Here is a 22280-nt window from a genome sequence, read left to right as displayed (position 1 = left end):
TGCTTCCAAGAGAAATCTTAGAGAGCTTAATATAAGTTGCATTTTAAGCAAGAAAAAAAAATCTTCCTACTAGTTGGGTTAACTAGATTTTTTTTCTCTTTTAATGTAACACGACATATTAATTGCAACAGTTGACAAGAATAGACACAATCAAACATACTATCCAAGAAAACAAGTGAGATATCACTCCTTAATTGGGGGCTAGGATATAAATTTCATTTTAGAATTTAAAGATGATAATATAAAGTTTCGTGTTTTTTGTAACGTATGTTTGTAATCAAACAACCATAAATATAAAGACATCACCTCTAATCAACAAAATTTACATAATCTTAAACGAATTAAATGTACTTTTTATCCTTCTTACAAAAATAGGTATAATGCTATTAGAACAATCACAAAATCTTTAAAAACCAAACTAATGAAATCTATTTCAATCTAAAAAAAAATTCACTTTGAATCACTGGTGTGCTTGAATCATACAATAGAGTGGACTTATTCCTAATATAATAAATTCCATGTTGTTGGTTCCTAAAGTATCTGTTGCATCTGCCTTAAAGGACAATTCTTATTTATTATTATTATTAATTTTTGGGTCCTTTTTGCTATAGGATTTAGAAGCTTGATTTATTTATATTTTTTAGTGCAAATTGCATATGCCCTCCCTAGGAGTGTACAAGTAAATTGAAAAAGGGATATAATTGTAATAATATATCAATCCAGGGGTATACTTGCGCTCATACTCACTAATTGTATAATGATTTGCAGTACACTCTTTACAATTGTGTTAGTGTATTTGTGTTCCTTTGCATATTTACATTAGTTTATATGAATTTTCCAAACTTCCGTGACGGCTTAGGTCAGGTGATGTTTTAGGTCAAAATAACCGTAAGTAAAATGACCAATACCTTTCAAACCGGTTAAAACCGGCGCAGGCGCATTTACAACATTGCCCAGGAGTGTACAAGTAAATTGAAAAAGGGTTATAATTGTAATAATATATCAATCCAGGGGTATCTTGCGCCTATTTTGCTGTTGCTGTAACGAAACGAATTTCGGTGACGGCTGCTGTTCACCGTTAAACCCCGAAACGGGGGGGGGTTTACCCCGGCCCCGCTGCGCCTGCTGTTGCTGATTCACTTGTAAATGTCTAAAACTAAAAGTGAATTAAGAATCAAAGAAACACTGAAAAGTAATTTACGTTTTGGGTTTTCCTTCTCTTCTCTTCTCCCCTTTCAAGGATTTCAATCTCTGAAAGCTCATAGTAGCACAGAGAAATTACCACCAACGAGTTCGAAAAATTCCTTCTTCCGAACTACATGGGTTTCAAGCCTTTGTTCTCCTGTGTTCAAGATTTTTCGCTTCTTCCATTTCGAGCGCACCTTCCAACCATGTCGTCACCTTTCGATATTTTTTCCTTGAGAGTTGGCGATAGCTGGTGCTGTTGTTCTTATTCTATCTATTTTTGAACCGTTTTCGGATTTCAGTGCTTTCACTCTTACAGTGGGCGATCTCATTGGTGTTTTCGCTGAGTCACATAGATCTGAAGTATTCGCCTTTTTGCAGCGTCGGTGATGTCTGATTTTGCAGTTACATTCTCGTTTGCCGAAGGTAACTGTTTCTCCTGCTAGCTTCTCCAGCACCTGATTTTGTTTGCCTTTTTTTTTTTTGGGGGTGATACTGAGGTTATGTAGTGACTTGGTAAAATGCTGAGAGCCTTTCGGATTGAACTGTTGATGTTCCGAATCAAACTTGAAGTTTGAATCCGTGGAGCTTACTGGCTCGATATATTTAGGGTTTTTAGCTTGTTTCTTGTTTTATCAGAGTTTCTAATTTTTAACGTAAATGTAGACATGATTTTTGGCGTTCTAATATTTGCTAAAATTCTAGCCTGGTCATTTCTGGTCTCTGGATGTTCTTAAATGGACCAGTTTAATGCCTTCATACAGTTAACGAAATTTTAGTAACCAAGGAGCTTCGCAGGCACTCCACTATACTTCTTGGGAATTTTTTTTTGATGAAAGAAAAGATTGTACTTCTTAGGAATTTTAGTTTGAATTGCCTTTTTCTCTCAACCACCCCGATTCAATAATCAACATCCCTATGGTGTTTCTTTTAAGTTCCTTTCCACTCCCGCCCCCGGATAAATGGGTCTTGATTGTAAGTCTGAATTTGCAGGTGTGGTGAAAAGGGTTCAATGGTTCTGGCTGGAGTATTTGCTCCTTCTGTCTTGTACGGCATTTATTCTTGATGCTCAAACTCCCAACTTCTCACCCCAACCATATGTTGCCACACACTTAGTTCCAGATCTTCCCTGGCTAGCTAGTAATCCGCACTTAAAACTTGCGCATCTACAACATTTTTCACGGCACGCTGCTCCGTTGCCTGTGCTGCCACCATCACTTCCTCCAGATTATGGCTCACTAACAACTTCTGGTCATCCGTCTTCAAGTTCACAGCTTTCAAAACCATCAATGAGAAGTGGACAAATACCACCTCCCAGCTCAGCAGATGTTGCCCCAACGCATTCCAACACTGGTTCTATTCGCCCTGGTTTAGTCCAACCGCCACTGTCTCCAAACGTTGCGGGTAAGATACTTCATCCACTATTTATGCTTTCTATGCTTGTATTAGATTAAAGTGTCTACTACCAAATAGTGCCATCTGAAAGAATTGATCAATGGAATAAAAATGTATGCAGTAAGGATTTTTAGTGTAATGGTAAGTTTCTCTCTCTCTCTCTCCCCCCCCCCCCCCCCAATTAACTTGGACAGCAGATATCTGACTTTCAATTTGGGCAGACTGTTGCGGACCAGATATGGTGCTTAAAAGAGGGAGTCAAGCTTGCCATTGTGTGTATCCAATCAAACTTGATCTTCTCCTTGTGAATGTTTCCCTTAGCACGAATTGGAGTCCTTTTTTGGAAGAACTGGCTTCCGAGCTTAATTTGCGAGTTTCTCAGTTTGAGATCATCAACTTTTATGTACTTAGCTTATCAAAGCTGAATATATCAATGGATATTACTCCACATACAGGGATCAGTTTCTCTGCTAGTGAAGTTTATGCAATAAATACATCTTTCACTATGCATAAGATTCATCTTGACCGCAAGCTCGTGGGTGACTGCATACTTCTTAACTTGACCTGGTTTAAGCCTCCAACCCCTTCTCAAGGTAAATGATCTGTGTAGTTATGGTATCATAGTGGAACTGCAATTCTTTATGCTACCACCTCTATGTTAGATATGGGGTTATTAAGCATGCATTGTTTTCTTTTCTTCATGATTCTTTAGAATGAGATTAATCCTGTGAACTTCTACTACATCTTCTAATATGTTTAACCATTTATACATGCCTGTTGGTTCCTTTGAAAGTGTCAAACTTTGGTCAAAACATTTCAAAATTGTTGAAGCATCATTAAATTTTCCCTGTATTTGTGCAACATCAACTAAATTGCAAAAGCAGCACAGTTATTTTTATTTATTTATTTTGTGGATTAAAGAAATAAGAATACCTTTGTCTCCTTTTTTTCAAATTTTATCATCTCTATGGCTGATTTCAGGGATTGTTTTGCTAGTCAAAAGGTTGCATTTACAGTTGTTCTAGTGACTACATTCTCCCTGGCTGGCCTAGATTTGAATTTTAGGTAAATTTGATGAATGTTTCAATTACTTTTCTCAAGGTAAATTGGATGGGCCTTGTACAAATGAAACCTATACATGGTGCATCAGGCACAATGTAACAGAAAGAAGAAGCAATCACATAACCACAATACTGACATGTGGTTCATTAAGATGACTATGTCGGTATGTCCACAGATGTCAAGCCTCCAAGATGACACCATGATACCGACATAGACCCAGTTGGGTATCCAAATGGAGATGAAGCTGGTCTCCTTTTGAGTCTTGGGTGTTCTAGGATTTGAAGTTATTTGAGGAAACAATGTTTAATTATAAGTTAGCTGCATTGGATGTATGAGTCCTAATTTCTTTTGAGTTTCCTATTAGCTAGTCTTATTATAGGAGTCTTTTGTTTTTCTTCATAGATGATGTAATTTTCCTATCGTTAGGATGGATTGATAAAATGAACTGAGTTTGTGGTTGTGTAGCTTTTGGGCTGTGCATGTGCAATCCCCCCCCCCGTGCTCTTTCGCTCTCTTACCCCTAACTTGTTTCTTGGGCTCCCTTCCTCCGGTTTGCGCCTGACTGTTCGCTTGCGCCCTTCCTCCCCTTCTTCTGTTTGCCCCTGCCCCTGCTTTGTTTGTCGTTCGTCCTGTTTCCACTTATCTTGAAGGCTGCACTTGCCACCCATTGTTATACACTTATACTTAGACCACTAATCTTTTCTTCTCTTCTTTTTGACATCCCATAAATTACAACTCTGCCATTTTTATTATAAACCTAATAAATCTTGGAGGTTGATCGGTATGAATTATGAAATACTCCTTTTGATTAGTGATGGATTTGGTACACCAGAAAATGGAAATGCTAGTTTGAAGACAGGTTCTTGAGAACTTGCCAATTGCAATTTTGTGATTAGCTGGCAAGCATGATACAATTGATAGAAGGCACTTTAGATGAGGAAAGTGATGGTCAAATTGAAATACACAGGCTTGACAAGGTTGCAATTGGAGGATGGATTGATGACCTGATTTCATTTGTGCAGCCCCATGATCCAATTCACATCAGAGAGGCATTATTCCTAACGGCCATCAACAAACTGTGACATTTACGCTTAAGAATTAAGATGCATTGGATCATTGCCCCCATGATAGTCAATATTTTTGGATGCTAGTTGAATGGTGTTGATACTCTCATTTTATAGAACTTGTGGGCAAGTTTTTCTCAGTACCAAGGAATTGATGCATATACACTACTTAGGTCACCCTAGACCTAGTTGGATATCCAGATGGAGATGAACCTGGTCCAATTTGAGTCTTGGTTTATTAAGATATGAGGAATATTAGTTATTTGGGGGAGATAATGTCCTTTTATATATATATATATATGTTTTTGATGTATTTTAGTAGTTGGCCGCATAGCATATTTGTGTCCTAATTTCTTTTGGTTTCCGTATTAAAATTAGTATGCCAGTTTGGGAGTTCGTCTTGTTCTAGACTCTTCTATTTTTCTTTAAATATGATGTAGTTTTTAAATTTGGGACAGATTGAATAGAATGAATTGAGTTTATGACTGAGTGGCCTTTGGGCTGTGCATGTGCACCCCCCGTCCGATTTTCTTCTCTACTTACCCCTACAACTTTGATTTCGACTGGGCTTCCCCTTCTCCTAACTCGTCTACCACCCAAGGTGGTGGAAGGGTGCCCAAGCACTTGAGCAATTAGGCACCTGCCTAGGTGTTTCTATTTTCCCTCTTTCTAACATTATTTAGTATGCTACAATGTTTACCTTTTATAAAAGAATCAATATTAAGCCGTCTCAAGTCATCAAATTCAATATTAACCATTTAAGCCATAGGAAGTCATAAAAAATCAACATTGGGCTGGAAAACAACACTCAAGAAGCAAATCACTGGAAGTTTAAATTGACAAGACATATTTGTATTACACAGTTCTTAGAAAATATGATCTTATCTATAAATTTTTGAATTGCTTATGATTTAGAGAATCGATTTTTTCTCTGAGAAGTTTAACTTGCGGATGATTTTATTTTTGCATGACACTAAACTAGTATCTGACAAATCCAAGATTGTTTAAATTTGATTTTATCTTGGAAGAGTTATGTTTCAGTCGAACCTTATTTGATGTGCGCAAGTGATGTCCAAATTGCTTTGGTCGAAAAAAGTATCTTTTATATGTCAAAAGAAATGAATATTGAACAAATTGCATGCACCCCGTTGGGTTTGGTATCTTTTGTAACACTATTTAAATGCAATGGCTGATGTAGGGGGAACCCTAGGGACTAGGGATCCTATAAGAGCTGGTAAGGTGTAATCTAGCTGGCTGCAAACCCTAATGAGAAAATATTAAACAACGAGGAGGTGCGGCAGCAAATACAAGATAGATATGCAACTTAGGTAAAATAAATAGAGTAGTCTTCAATGACAGCCTAACTAACATGCAAGACTAAGCAAAACTCAATGGGGACACATGGGGTGGGAATCATGGCACCATACACCTAATTGAATGTAAATTTAGCAGAAATTGTATCAGCATAGATGCTGCCCTAGTCCAGGGTTCTACAACTAACAATAGAAATAACAACTACCATATAAGAAAATGCTGTAGTTTTAATGAGGGGAAGGTTAGAATCATAGGGCAGCAATATGTGAAATAAAGTAACAGAATCAGGCTAAAAAATGGTACCTGCTGATTGCCTGGAACAGCTGTGAACAATGGTTAGTGAGCTAACAATTTAATTACAGAGAAGAACAAGAGATAGGAGAGTTTTTTTGTTTGTTTTTGCTGCTAGAATAATAAAGAAGAGGGGAAAAGGAAAAAAAAAAAAATGCAGCAAAGGGCTACTGTACAAAAAAGAAAGTGGGGAAAAAGAGAGAAGAAGAAAGGGTCGGTGTGAGAGAGAGAGAGTATGTGTCTTTTTTTTTTTTTTTAATATCATTCCATAATGGTTTGTCATGACTACATATCTCTTCCGATAAGAAAAAAATAAAATAGCAAAAGAAAATTTCTACGAGGATATAGCAATGTTTGATGTCTCATGTTGAACTGAGTTGGAATGCCTAATAGAAGACTATGCTCTTCAGCCTCTTCTTTTCCCTCGCACCTTTGAGTTTGGATTCTCTATTTGTCAAGAGTAGAGGTTTGTATTTTCTTCATATTTCTCTATCATACAATAAGAGTAGAGTCTGCTAACGGGTAGAAGTTTGTGCTCCCTTGACACTTCTCTACTACACAATAAATGTAAAGTCTATATGAGAACTTCATTATCATTTAGGATCCACATCCTCTCCACTCAAACTGCATGTGCTCCTATTTTCCCCATACCAACATAAGACCTGTCACTGGACATGTTGGTATCAGCCAAAGTCTGCCCGTGTCAAACTCTATGTAAATGTAGAAAATGAGAATACAGACAAGTTATGTGGAGAAAATCTCCACACATTTATTCTTTCCCTTTTTAGAAGGAAGCCCATTTTCATGTACGATGAAAGAGTAAAAACCCAAAACACCCCATTATACCCTCTTTAGGATCGCCCAAGCCTGCTGAACAAAGATCTAATCTCTGTTTTCCCAAACCAGCCTTCTTTCTTGAGGTTTGGAATTTTCTGCACTTCATCTTCTCCAAGGAAGTTGCAGAAGTTTGCAGAATTCTTGAAATTATATAAATACCTAAAACCAGGCCCCAGCTTCTGAAATAAACTTTTGAATTGCAGAACAGTGCCAGTCACATATCTGGACTACGAGACAGCAATTCAATTCCCTCAAATGCTAGCCTAACCAAATCCCAGTCACATTAGGATTTGAAATTCCAGTTGAATCCTGAGTTCTTATCAACTTCATATCTGAATTAAGTCAATTAACTGCATTATTGGTCTCTAAAAGCCTTGGCCGAAACACCTAAAGCCCTTAACTGAGAGCTGGTTCTACCTTAGAAGATCTTGAAATCTAACCCTAAACCCTGGGTAACATCACTTGGGGCCCACCGAAAAGGAAAAATAATCTCCTTGGTTCCTTTTCATATTGCTGTAGCATGATCAGTGATTTGTTGTGCAGTTTGGGTTTGCATTTTCAATCTCTTATGTTGCTCGGTTTCGCCTCTGGAAGTAGTTTTTGTCTGAAGATTCTTGCATTACCAAACTACCTATATTCTGTAGATATTTCTTTACTTCATTTTTTTGAAATGACTCAAGTTATTATGCCTTTTTTAGTCTTCAGAATTCTCCCCAACCCCCTTCCCCCCTTTTTTCTTTTCTTTTCTTTTCTTTTATTTTTGGGCATGGTGGTCTGGGGGTAATTAAGTCACACAATGCCTTGTGTTACTTGATTCCTCTATTTCTGGAAGTAATCATTTTTGGAAGATTGATACGTTATCAAACTATACACAGTCCGCTAGGAATTTCATTATTGGGTAAATCTTTAACAACTTGAAAATTTTCTTCTGATTTCAGCTCCTGCTGCAGCAATGCCACCTTTTGCTGCCCCAGCTCATTTGCGCCCTCCTTCAGCACCATTGGTCACTGTTAACCAGAGGAAAGGCCCAAGTTTGGTTCTCATTCTTGGTATTGTTGTCGGCATCCTGATCATCGTTGCTGTAGCGCTGCTAGTAATATGTTCGTGCACATTCTGTCAAGAAAAGAAGAGTGCACTTCCTATAGAAAATGGTAGAATTCTGCTAATTGCCTTTTGTGCATATTTCTCTTGCAAGATATTAAATTGTGCGGGCACATCATTGCATTATCTTCTTGTTTCTGTTAGTAATATATTTAGCGTTGCTCATTCCATTAAGTTCTTACCATTCTATAGAAACCTCGGGTTGAAATTTTGTTGTAAATTAGATCGATGATCATTTTGTCCCTGACCAATGCAACTGACAAATCACAAGTGTTGGGAGAGGGAGAAAAAAATCATAGAATCTGAGGTTTTTTTTGGCATATTTGTTGCCCTCACAAAGCAATTTATGGAAGAAAGTTTTATGCAGGTTTGTTGCCATAAACAATGAATATTCGTAGGATATGATTTGAGCATTATTACTATTAATATGATGGTAAACATCTAGTTACAAACAGAATCCAGAACTTAAGCTGGTTAGGCCTTCTGACTTGCACTGACCAAGATTGCATGGCGTTGGAAAATCCAAATATTCGTGGTAAATAGTTAGACACAATAAATCATAGAACTTTAACTTTTATTTCATTGTAACAAAATTGTTTAATCATGCAAAAAGTGGATTTCCTAGTTTGTTTGTTTGTTTGTTTCCCTGGAATGACCCTTAAAGTAGCTGCATAAAGAAGTTATCATTAATTAATTACAGTGAGGTTGCACAATTTCCCATTAGAAGTTGCTTCACTCTGACCAAGAGATTATGGGTTTGTCTCTAGAAACAGCCTTTCCACAAAATGGAGTGTGGATGTGTACATTATGAGCCTCCCTGGACCTGTTATGTTTGTTGTGCATATGTAAATTGATGCAAATGGTGATGTTTGCAGTGACAGTGTATGGTGAAAAGGGGAGGCATCTTCTTTGGGGGGTTAATTTCTAATTGATTATGAATTTGTGTGCTTTTAGTTTTACGAGATTTAACATATATATTGTCCATTTTTCATGCTGTGTAACTCCAGTGTATCCATTTTGGTGAGTGTCTATTTATTAACCGTGGGAGCTTCAGTTTAGTTCAGCAGTTAAAAGTTTTATATTCCTGTTATAGAAAGTGTGTAAATTTCTTTCTCCAAACAGAACTAGATTTAGCTATTAGGAATCTGTATTAGAAAGTCAAAGTCAAAGTAGATTTTTTCAAGGCTGGGTTAGGTTTTATATTAACTGGAAAATATAGCACATATATGGCTTAAATGTGTGCTTCTAGTTCAATTTCAACCCAGTGTATATGCGGATCTCTTTCTGGTTAATAGAATAGTTCTCTTCCTAAAGATCTGATTGTCAAATCATTAGTGTTCATGCTTAATTCATAATTGTTCCTTTTTTTTTTCTCTTTCTTTGATCTAATAGAGTGAGTTTGTAACATCCCTCATTGGGTCTGTTACCTGCATGATGCAGGACCCATGGCCACCTCAGGAAGACCCTAGGAAGGCCTAGGGTGGCTGCCCAGCACCTTCCGGCCCCTGCAAGCAGCCTCTGAAGTCTCGGCCAGCATAAAGGGTATTTTGGTAATTTGGGCAGTCCTAAGCAAGCCTAATATGGTCTAGTTAGAAGCAGAATTTATTTGTAGTCAGGCTATGTTCTTGTTTTGTTACTTGAGTCAACATAGGACTAGCTAAGCAAGTCCTAGTCTAGTTAGGAGTCCTATTGAAAATAAGAGTTCCTTTAGTTGTTATCCCAATTTCCCTAGGAGTTTAGTCCTACGCTTATTGTGTAATTTCAATCATTCTAGGTGGAGATAAGTAAGAGTCCATATTAGAGTAGGAGTCCTAATTAAAGTGGAAGTCCTCTATTTTGGTTTCAAAATTGAGTCAAAGTAAGAGTCCTTCGATAACTCCTACGATGTAGGCTTTAAAGACAGCCTTACATGTGCAACCAGGACAGTTTTGGTGATGAATAACATTGATTGAAGGAGAGAAGTCGAGTGGCAAGTTTTTTGGGTTTCCAAGGCAGGAAAACCTGCAGTAGCATTGATTTGGCATCACAACCTTCAAACAGTGGTAAGTTTTCATCCATAACAGCCCCTCTTCTTCCCCCACCATCGTACCCATCTTCTGCTCCTTTCCCCATCCCTGTGGCACCTCTTCTTCCTCACCAAACCCTAAACTTCAATAACTCCAAATCCCCTCCCCTTTAGGAAACCCCCCCCTCTCTAGCTTTCAGTCCCAACCTTAGCCCTAACTGCCCCCTTAAACCCTATAAATACTGAATCCCCTTCTTCCCTAAACCCTAGATGTTATGTCACCTGGTTTTTTTTTCCCCTTGAATTTTCTGGAAATTTCCAACTTTTCAAGAGACCCAAAATTCAATGTCAGATCTATAGTGATCTAACTGTTAGATCTATCCCAAACTTTAGGAACCACATTCCCCCAACCCTGGTGGTTTCCCCTCCCAATTTCATCCCTATCGGACCAACCAAACGCTAGTCTAAGCCCTAATTCCTCTGCTGCCCAAATTCCCAAACCCCATTCTAAACCAACTTATTTGCTACCCTAAATTCCCAAACCCTATCCTAAACCCTAACTCCATATTGCCGTAGATCCCCAAACCATAGCTCAAAATCCCGCAACTGCCCTAGCTCCCTAACGGCAGGGTTTTCAAACCCTAATCACTTGCTGATTTTTCTTATTAGATCCTGGATTCTGGCCTAGTGAGGTTACATCATTGCAAGCAACCAAATTGCTATGCATTAAACAGCCGTAAATAATCAGAGGCAAAATTGATGCAACAGCCTTAAATTCTCTTTTCCTCTTGTCTTCTCTGTCCTAGTATGTAGAAACCTAATCAATTGCATCCTTGCAGTTTCCCTCTGGATGTTCTCTGTGTGGTTTATAATCTATTATACATATTCTATCAGATTAAGTGGCATATTGAAGCTGTGGATTTTAACAAAAGGCTGTCCATATTCTACAATCTCATTCAATTCTTCTTGTGCTTATTATGAAATTAAACCTTGATGGGTTCAGCAGTCTGATTATTGAATTTTTAAAACATTGAAGTAAACACTAGCATGCATGAGATGAGCTTACTTAAAAAGGAATGCACAAAACTAATCCCCATTTGGGTATATTTCTGCTTGGTACCTTACAGTTTTTTTTACTTATATTTTATATTTGAACCTATATGGTTAGATTTTCTATATTAGGAACTTACATGGTTAGATATTACTTCACAGAAAAATCAAGGAATGAAGATGCAGTTCCAACTGGAGGATCTCTTCCACACCCCACTAGTACCCGGTTTATTGCATATGAAGAACTTAAAGAAGCGACAAATAACTTTGAGCCAGCAAGTGTGCTTGGAGAGGGTGGGTTTGGCAAGGTTTTCAAAGGAGTCTTAAGTGATGGTACACCTGTTGCAATCAAGAAACTTACTAATGGAGGGCAACAAGGCGATAAAGAGTTCTTGGTTGAGGTTGAGATGCTTAGCAGGCTACATCACCGTAATCTGGTAAAGCTTGTGGGGTACTATAGCAGTCGCGACTCTTCACAGAATCTCCTCTGTTATGAGCTTGTCCCAAACGGGAGCTTAGAGGCATGGCTCCATGGTATTCATTTCTTGAAGTTATTGCATTTTTGTTCTCTCCCTGTTACACACACATGCTCTCTCTCTCTCCCCCCCTCTTGCGCACATTGCAAATCTTACTCTCTTAGTTTTTCCTTTGATATAACCTATTGTTTTACACTGCCTTTCTTCAATTCCCAACTGAAAAGAGGGAGGGCATCATTAGTGGAGGCCGGAATTCCACTTATGGAACATGAGAAGTAGTTTGATGCTTAAATTTAGTTTGAATAGGCCTTATTTTCTCTTCAGGTCCCTTGGGAGTGAATTGTCCTCTGGATTGGGATACCAGGATGAAGATTGCCCTTGATGCTGCAAGAGGACTTACCTATCTACATGAGGATTCACAACCCTGTGTCATCCACAGGGATTTCAAGGCATCTAATATCCTACTTGAAAATAACTTTCATGCTAAAGTTGCAGATTTTGGGCTGGCCAAACAGGCTCCTGAAGGCCGTGCAAACTATCTATCTACACGTGTAATGGGCACATTTGGGTGAGTTGCTCTCCATTTCCTCTGAAACTGTGCATTCCTGGATTATACACCCTCAATTTGGTTAAATGGTTTCAGGTATGTAGCACCTGAGTATGCCATGACTGGACATCTCCTGGTAAAAAGTGATGTATACAGCTATGGAGTTGTTCTTCTTGAGTTGCTGACTGGAAGGAAGCCAGTAGATATGTCACAACCGTCTGGCCAAGAGAACCTTGTGACATGGGTTAGTACTTCTTTTCCATTGTATTGGAAGTTGACATGTGACATCTTATATTTCATAATGTGAGCCCTTGTTTTTGGGTCATTGTCATAATGTGAGCACAGAATGGATGTGTATATGCCCATATTCATCATGCACATTTTTGAGCTGGTAATAACTAGTTAACACCTATCACTTTTTGTATCTGGTTGGCTCCAAAACTTGGATTGAATGGAGTTCTAAGTGGGGTGATACCATACTGTGAATTTGAGGTGAATATGATGATTCAGTCTCCAATTGTTATGGTGGACTGAGAATAAAAAGTCATGTTATTAATGGTGGAATTTGGGACTAAAAATAGAAAGTTTAGGTATTAATGGTGAAATTAAGTGATGGGTGGGGGTGGAATGATGGATTCAATGAAGAGGGTTTTATGAGATGGAATGAGAGGCTAGTAAACCGATCGGGGTTTGTGTGATGAAGGGGAAAAGATGGTTTAACAAGTCCAAATATATCAGCTACACCTGGTCCCAATAGTTGGTTCTAGGAGGTCTGTCACCAGGTTGATTAGTTTTACCATAATTAGAACTGATGTACACAGTACGCTAGGAGGATTGGTAGTTTGTTCTCTTCTATGACCTTCTCTACCAGATCCAGTTGTAACACAAGAGCAGAGATTCCATAGAAACTGCTGATGTTAGAGTAGAGGATTCAAAATTCAGGCCAGAGAGGAACTTGTGAATATAACAATCTACCCTCTGTTTTTTGAGAGCATCAATGTTGCTGGCATGGGTTAGTATTGTTTGAGTTCTTCCCACTTGTCTTTCACATAATATTCACTGGGAGTTTTATCACCCTATTCCTGTTTTAAAATATTTTTCTTGTACATCCAAGATTTTTTGCCAATTGGGTAGAACATAAAATTGGCACCAACTGGTTCTTCCATTCCATGGCTAATACTTGGAAAATGGTTATCTTTCGTCAGATCTGCATAAGTTCTTTAATCCTTTCCAGAGGGGGAATCAGCCAGAATATAAACTTTTCTGCTTGAAACATTACAAGCCTTCACTACTTGTACCTGCAATTAAACTTTTGAAGCATTTAAAATAATAGATGAAATATGGATAGTATTTGCATCACTAGACCGTTTCCTTTCTCAGACTATCTTCCTCAGCAATAATAAATAAAGGCTTGGTGCATCATAGAAAGTTTCTCATTGCTGATATTATGTAGTCCACTACCACCTTGCTGACAGCAAAAAGGCTCAATCTTACTGTTACACATTTAGTGGTTCCCTGCAATGAGTATTGATAGAGTTCACAAAACCGATTGTATTAAAAACTCTGCGTGAGTATAGCTGCACAGGTCATTTTCCTCACTGCGTAAACCTAGTTTAGAATGGTAATACACATTGCACAGTAGGAGACATGCCCCACTGATAAACCCAGCAATCATTGGGCTACAACACACAAAACCAATATTTCACTGTGATCCCCTATTTTTGCTAACAGACTTATTTCTTTCTTATTCAATCCCCCTTTTTTTTTCTAAAAGGGCACTGTTCTTTCTCTTTGGGTGAGCACTAGGCATCCCTACCTTCTCTCTGATGATCTTTTCAATTCCTTTTTCTCTATTACTTTTATGATCCAAGTTTTTTCTTTTTGAGTTGGTAGTAAGTGTTCCTGATCTCTCTTTGAGTTAATCATGGGAGATCTTTCTCCGTAGATCACTGTATCTATGTAATAGTATGAGGCTATGAGCTAGGGTAAAGTAAAGCTTACATGCCCTTATTCCTCATATTTTGATTTAATAGGAAAACCACTTGAGCGAACTGTAAGTGGTTTGTTAATGGATTATCTGTCTGGTTTATGGATGGGTTTTGGAATTTAGTCAGGGATGGGGGAAAAAGTGGTTGTCTCCTCCACTGTTAATTGATGTTCAGTCTGAATGTCTGACCACATATCTTTTCTAAGCAATATCAGATCCAGCCTTTGGCATCTTTCCATCCATTCAAATTTCTGTTTTTGACTTCTGTTATGCATTTATTAGTTTCTGGGAGTACACTACATGACTAATCATTATGAATATGATTTAAGGGACAAGTTTCTGTTGGTTTCAGGCCAGGCCTATTCTGAGAGACAAGGATCGATTAGAAGAGCTTGCTGATTCAAGGCTTCTGGGTAAGTACCCGAAGGAGGACTTTGTACGTGTTTGCACAATCGCGGCAGCTTGTGTTGCACCAGAGTCAAGCCAACGTCCCACCATGGGTGAAGTGGTTCAGTCCCTTAAAATGGTGCAACGCATTACGGAGTATCAGGATTCCATGTTAACCACCACTAATCCACGTGCGAATCTCCGGCAATCATCTACTACCTATGAGTCAGATGGGACTTCATCAATGTTCTCTTCTGGTCCATTCTCCAGTTTTAGTGCATTTGACCATGATAACATCTCTCGGACGGCAGTATTCTCAGAAGACCTGCATGAAGGGCGGTGAGACTCTATTCTAAAGTTGTACCTGCAGGGAATTATCTTGATTCACAGCTTGGGACCATTAGTTCTGGGACTCCGTCTGGCACTAAAAGATGGCAGTCTGCATGAGATGGGGGACTTGGAAAACAATTGACACCTTGTGATGATTGTTTCTTACCTGTCTCTCCCCTCCACCTATTTTCTTCCTTTTCTGGGGGTGTTGGGGGTGCTCATCCTGGTGTAGTACACTTTCAGTTCTCCCCAGTCCTTGCCGTGGCTGGTTCTCTTCAAGCTAATGACATTGTACATATTTCAGGTAAATATGCTTGGATTTGCCTGCAAGGGGTTTCCCTTTTTCATCTGGTATATACTGTATGCTGTTTTGGTGGATGCTGCTGCTGTATCGCATTGGGATAATTTAATGGGAAGCCCTGTGTTTGGAATCAACTCTATGTTGCTTATTTGTATAGGTTCACTAAAGCCCGTTTACAGTTCAAAGCGATCAAGTGAGAGTCCGGATGAATCCGGTTCATCTCGCTGCTTCTCAACCGCACAACAGGTGTGGGGTTTAGATGGGATCTATCGGGGTCTTACATCTGATTCATTTTGTTAGTATTCAGAGATGCCTCATACTTGTTGTGCGGTGTAGAAGCATTTGGGAAGCATGTTGATCTGAATTGTTATAACCTAATAAGCTTGTCTCATGCTCAATTTCTATTAACCTAGCTGTGTGGCTCTTCAATTGTTGTTTTTTCTTTTTTTTGGCCAAAACTTTGACTACTGTTGTAGCTTTTCCAATGGAGCACATAAGTGGGGGCACACATGTCCTACCATCAAGGGAAAAAGGGTACATGCCATGTTCAACAATTGTGGCTGGGAACTAATGTCAAATTGTGTTTTGAGTTATAATATTATTTTTCCTTTTCTCTATTAAACTTTACAAGACAACAAAATGCCACAGATTATCTAATCATCTAGCTCATTAATTATAAATATATTTCTTTTCAACTTTAGCTTATTTTAGGCTGCTAAGAAAAGAATATTAAATAATTAGGCTCTACCCTCTTGTGGTTTTTCTGGGGGCATCCAAATGTAAATGGTTGCTTTATTAGTATATTTTATAGCTTAGAAGTTATCCGATAATAATATATATTTTTTACTGATTAAATTGTTGACAACTCTTGCCAAAAAGGAGGAAAAAAAAAAAAAAAAAAAAGTTCAAATTGACAACTGATTAATAGTACGGCACTACGGCTCGCCTTTTTTTTTTTTGTGGTAAAAAGTGCTTTGAATTGGAAACTGGAAAAAAAAGAAGAGAGTACATCATTTAATAACATTTCCTGTGAGTGTCCTCCAAAACTAGATTGGACAATCTAAGTGGGAGGTTACAGGGTCCAAGAGGTTTTCCAAAGAAATTATAACAAAGCTAACAAGAAAATCAACACATATGTTAGATACACGAATATGATGGAGAAATACAACCTTGTGGAATCTTTGTTCGATCACCTGAATATTATAAAAAATATCCTGCTCCGCTTAAGGAGTGCTTATTGATTCTATAACGATACGATTGGCCATTTGGGAGTTAGATCAAATTTGCAACTTCGACACACCATGGTGATCGGCTTGAGTAAGGCCACATAGAATTCCTTTTAATTCCATCTTTAGAACATTAGCTTCAGCTGACCTGCGTGAAAAATATTACTTGGCCAGTTGAGCTTCTTCCAATCGCTCCATACCCACCTCGATTACCCTTTAACGATCCGTCGCATACTGCCATCTAGTCATCGGGAGGTTTTATCCAATGATATAGAGTGTTTTGTTTGTGTTTCATCTTCACTTTGATTCCCGATGTTTCAAAGAAACTCCGGTTACTACTTGTTGTCTTCGATATATTCTTGTGAGTTAGTGAATCGTCTACAAGTGTCGGCGACAATGTGCACAAGAACGACCACTATTGTGGAGTTATCTCCCTTGTGGATACGATTGTTTCTAGCGTACCAAATGTGATAAATAATTGTTGTGCATGCAAAGGATTTCACCTTGCTTTTGATATTGGCTCCTGAGCTGTGAGAGGAGATCCAATTTAATTTATCAGTTCATGTGTTCAATGGAGAACGATGGTATTCACAAAGTGCAAGCACCTCTTGCCAAATGAATTTGGTAAAGGAACAATTGAAATACAAGTGGTCCATGGATTCTGTGCTTGATGACAAAAAAAAACACATGTTGGATCAACTTGGATTCCCCATGACAACATGATGTCTTTAGTGGTTAGGCGTTTATGGCATGCAAGCCAAGAGATGAAGGCATAACGTGGGTGAGTACCATGATTCCATACTAGCTTTGACCATGACACTTCATTGTTGCGAAGACGAAAGGCATTCCAAGTGGATTTAAGAGTAAGTTCCCCATTTGCCACAGGGTCTAGATGTCCTTGTCAACTACTTGCCCTTTTTATCTGTTGGCTTTTCCTTTTCTCTGCAACTTGGATACTTGACAAAACATCCCCGAGAAAATACAAAAGGTCACTTAAAGCTTTTAATGGGTAGGAAATAAAGAATTCATATAATATTTACATTGAAGGGTTGGTTTGTTGGTAAACCAACACTTCTCAATGGAGAAGTTATGCATTTGATCCCGCTTGATGGTACATTATGTAATACTCCCATCCCCAATATATGAAAAGAATTGGCATAAATTTTTTTAATACCAAACAATTTGCACTTTTGGAGAGACGAGTGACAGACTTGTTCATTTTAGTTATAAAATTTAAAATCCAGATTGGTACGATTGTAGTCTACTAGTTAGAATTGAGCTAGTCATTCAGTCGGTCCAACCACTTTAGACCTACCTTTAAGGAAAATTACGTGATTAACTATTTTTAGGTTTCTCTCTACAAAAATAGCCACTCACTATTATAATTAACAAAATTAGCAAAATTAATTTGGATTTACAAAATTAATTAAAAAAAGTGAAAATTCCTTTTGGACATTACCCTTAAAACTAATCACATTGAAAAGAGAAAATCACTTTTTTGAAATGACAAAATCGTTATTTTGTCATCCCCTTTGGACATTTTCATCCCATGTCACCGTAATCAATTTTAGGATTAAAAATGCCCAAATGGGTGAAAATTCATTATTTTAACTAGTTTTGTAAAGTCAGACTTAATTTTAATTAATTTTGTTAATTAAAACATTTATGCTGTGTTTGTTTGCGTTAGGGTAAAAAAAAGTGAAAAAATGTAGGCTCTGTATGGAGGAAGAAAAAAGAAAAGAAATGTAAGGATTTTGTGAAAAATTATGTAATTTTCCGTTATATAACTTTTAACAGGTAAGAAGAGCAATTTATTCCCGATAATCCGAATTTCTGATATTTACCAAAATTCAAAACCCAATGTGTGGGTCCCACTATTCACTAAAAACGGAAAGGAGTGTACACACAACGCAATACCTCCGTAAAAGGTTCGCATTTATATTTTCAATGTCGGTTCGTCGTTTTCGTCTTCAATAAGTCTCTGGTGTCGTCGTCTTCGTGTTCAATAAAATATCTGTATCTGCTTCTCTCCATCCATCCATTGTCACACACCACACTCCACAAGGAAAGCAAGAGAAGAAGAAGAAGAAGAAGAAGAAGAAGAAGAAGAAGAGAGAGATGGAGGCAGAGAGAAGGGTAGGAGTGGCCATAGATTTCTCCCCTTGCAGCAAGCAAGCACTAAGATGGGCTGTGGAGAACTTAGTCCGTGATGGAGATCACCTTGTCCTCGTTAACGTTCAACCTGGAGGATATTTCGAAGGGACTGAGATACAGCTCTGGGAAGCCACTGGTTCCCGTAAGTAGTTATTCTTCATTTCCATCCCTCTCTCGATTATCTGATCTTTCGTGTTTCTTCCAATCTCGATTCATCCTAATTTAGCCTCGAATTTCAGATTATTCTTTATTTGTTTGATTGATCAGTTGTTGTTGTTGTTGTAAGAGGACTGTTTGAGTATTTCTTAATTTTGGTTTCTTTGTCTGATTTCAACAGCCTTGATCCCTCTTGGGGAATTCTCCGATCCACATATAATGAAGAAATATGGAGTGACGACCGATGCAGAGACCTTAGATATACTCAACACTGTTGCTAGACAAAAAGAGGTACAAAACTTTCTTTGCTCTCACCAGTGGAGGGACTTTACTCTGCTCCTGTGTTCTTTCTTGACTCTTATATATTTGATCAAATTCCATATGACATGATTTTGACATGTTTTCTTTTGAGATTTGAAATTCAATTAGGATTCAGAGCACTGAAACAACCTATTGATTGATGGTAATCTGATGATATTTTGTGTGATGACTTACCAGATTGTGGTGGTTACAAAGGTCTTCTGGGGAGACGCTCGTGAGAAGATATGCGAAGCCATTGACAAAATTCCTCTCAGCTGCCTTGTCATAGGAAGCAGAGGACTTGGCAAGATCTCAAGGTATAAAGTTGGATGCTTTGTGAGGGAGGATCTACAAATTTTAATCTGTATTTTGGAATTAAGAGGAGTAGGAATGACTGGTTCCAATTTGTTTGATTGTGCAGGATTCTGATGGGCAGTGTTAGCAACCATGTGGTGAACACAGCTACTTGTCCTGTTACTGTTGTGAAGCAGACAGAACATGAAGACTAATCACTCTTATCATGCGAATAAATCAGATTTGTGTTCTCAACTTTGGTGAAACTTGATCTTAGTTAGTTCCATGGTAGATTTGCTAGTTCTTCATATGGGTCAAACGACCATGGAATTGTCATAATTCAGATTGTTATATATGTTTTATTAGTTTGGTGATCCTTCTGGTGCTCATGTTTTTGTTCACTGGAGGCTCTTGGTTAACCTTTTCCATTAGACAATCTGGAGAAGCATTTAGGTCAATTTATGACCAAAACATTGTGCGAATATTTAGTTCCATTAAAAGCATATTAGTGTTGGTATCTGTAATTCTGTATTGACCATGGCAGGCTTCTAGCCAGGGAGGATTCAGTCTGTTAAGGAGTTGATATGCCCAAGAAACGAAACCCTAAAATACTTCTATCCAAATATAACTGTTGATTTCCAGATTACATGGATACCTACCAGACCTTCCTACCTGAACGCCTAAAAAAAAAACCCTTTTGCAATGTCCCCTCTTCTTCCTTCATCTGTCAATTCTCACTCCCTGATTAGTGACTTTTCCATCTCGTTTCTCTCTCTCTCTCTAAGGTCTTAGCTTGGTGGGCAAAGACAATGGGAAGTCCTATCGATCATTGTCTACTTCTCAGTGGCTCTCTCTCTTGCTTCTTCTTCTTCTTGTACTTGAGTAATGCAAGTATGTAGTTTGCTCATCCAAGGATACGAATCCAAACCTAGGAACACAATAAATAATGCAAATCCTCTGCATCTAGGCAGAGCATGCGGCCATGCAACTGCCCCGCTGGATGAACAACACATGGCCTGTCCATAGTGTCTTGGTACCATGAACAAAGTATCCAACATGCAGTTGAATAGACACACGCTCTGCTTGGATGCAGAGGACCTAGACTCTAACGTAAGAACTTTCTTCAGTAAAATAGGATTTTGTATAGCCTATTTATTTCCTGTTCATATATATGTATATCATCTCCAATAATAGTTATGATACCTATCTTGACCAAGCTAGATTCACCTTTGTTTTTTTTGGGAACAGCTTGATTCCCCATCTTGAGGGGTTGAGAATATCAAGACACAAAACCCAGAATGGTTACTATCCAAATATAAGGATTAATTTCCTGATTGAATGGGTAACCAACCAGACCTTCCCACCTTAACCCCTGAAATCTCTTCCAACCTTAGCTTTCTTCTGCTTCTTTCCTCTCTCCAAAACCCCTATTTTCAAAATGAGTCCCTCTTCTTAATTAATTTGTCTATTCTCTCTTCCTGGTCAGTAGTTTCTTCCATTGCTTACTTTGTCTCTCTGAGTTCTTAGCTTGGTGGGCAAAGACAATGGCAAGAGCTATCAATCATCATCGTCTACTTCTCACTAGCTCTCTCTCTTCCTTGTTGTTCTTGTTCTTGTTCTTCTACTCCTGTGAGGCACGAGGCCTACCTCCAAAAAGCAGCAGCAGCAGAATCGCCGACTCAAACGATCGAGCCGTCGTCCACTCCCCACCACCAATGCCTCCCACATCCCTGAAGCCCAGAATTGCAGATGCAGCCATCAATCCTATCTGCGACAAAACAGATTACCCAGTTCTCTGTGTCTCCTCCTCGAAACCTTACCTGATCAATAGCGACAAGATCGATGCAACCACAATCCTGAATGCTCATCTCCAGGCCACCAGAGACCGTATCATCGCAGCTTCTCGTATAGCTCTCGAGAAATCTCGTGAGCCGAAGCTCATCGGCTTTTTCGTTAAAACATTGCAAAATTGCAAGAGCAAGTACGATGAAGTCTTGGAAAACCTTAAAGAGGCAGAGAAGGACCTGAAAACTCATGACCTCTCTACTCTCAACATGATGCTCTTCAATAATTTGTTCGCTTTGAATGATTGCGATACGGCATTCGGTGATGCAAAGTTGAAAACTATCGATGGAGAACAATTTTACGAACCAGACGGAACTCCATCTGGCAAGTTACAGCCTCCTGTGGTTCCAAGTCCCATGGCCAAAGAAGATGATTCCTTGAGAAGCCTGACTCAGAATTCCATTAAAATTGCTTCCTTTATAAATTAATGGAAGATTGACAGACACAATCCATCCAAATCCCTTTTTCATGTAATGGAATTCGATACAAATCTGTATTTTTTTTAGGGCTGTAATTCCTCCTCGATCTTACTAATTTGTAATGCATTGTTGTTTCGAAAAGGACTATACATTTCAACAATGCAAACTCTAATACTCTAGAAAAAAATGAGATAGAAATTAAGATCAGAAACAATCACACAACTACATTGCAAGAACTTATAATTTTTTTTTCTTCTTCTTGTACTCGTGTGACGCATGAAGTATACCTCACAACAGCACCACCTAGTCCAACTTAAACCATAAACAATCCAGACTCGTTAGAAGCCCCACCAATGCCGCCGCTGGTTTTATCAGCACCACCTGCAACGGTGGCGCAGCCCTGTCTACCACCAGCCACAGTAAAACCACCTTCAGAGGTCGTTGCATATCCAGCCATGCATAAACCGTATCTGCGACTCCACTAATAACCCAGATCTCTGCCTCTCATCTGGTGAAGCCTTACCTCAATGACTGTAAGGTTGATGAGATCACAA

General features: G+C 38.5%; 2 protein-coding genes across 2 annotated transcripts; both read left to right on the top strand.

Annotated features, from left to right (window-relative positions):
• Nucleotides 1-1155: 1155 nt before the first annotated feature.
• LOC149008503 (Protein kinase superfamily protein) lies at nt 1156-15615 on the top strand. The gene is made up of 8 exons (XM_089164978.1): nt 1156-1611; nt 2179-2589; nt 2802-3173; nt 8087-8299; nt 11467-11838; nt 12105-12348; nt 12424-12571; nt 14667-15615. Exons 1-8 carry the CDS (start codon nt 1575-1577, stop codon nt 15042-15044), a joined length of 2175 nt encoding a protein of 724 aa, XP_089021104.1. The 5' UTR covers nt 1156-1574; the 3' UTR covers nt 15045-15615.
• Nucleotides 15616-18526: 2911 nt separating this feature from the next.
• Nucleotides 18527-20122, top strand: LOC149008502 (universal stress protein PHOS32-like). Its single transcript, XM_089167424.1, has 4 exons — nt 18527-18854; nt 19050-19159; nt 19367-19485; nt 19590-20122. The coding sequence occupies exons 1-4, from the start codon at nt 18677-18679 to the stop codon at nt 19675-19677; spliced, it is 495 nt and encodes a 164-aa protein (XP_089023550.1). The 5' UTR covers nt 18527-18676; the 3' UTR covers nt 19678-20122.
• Nucleotides 20123-22280: the final 2158 nt, after the last annotated feature.

This window comes from Hakea prostrata, chromosome 8 (genome assembly GCF_041222555.1).
Source record: "Hakea prostrata isolate BN-2017 chromosome 8, UWA_Hpros_2, whole genome shotgun sequence".
In the NCBI taxonomy this organism is placed as follows: Eukaryota; Viridiplantae; Streptophyta; class Magnoliopsida; order Proteales; family Proteaceae; genus Hakea; species Hakea prostrata.
The sequence above is the reverse complement of the archived record's forward strand: the minus strand, read 5'-3'. Positions and strand labels throughout refer to the sequence as shown.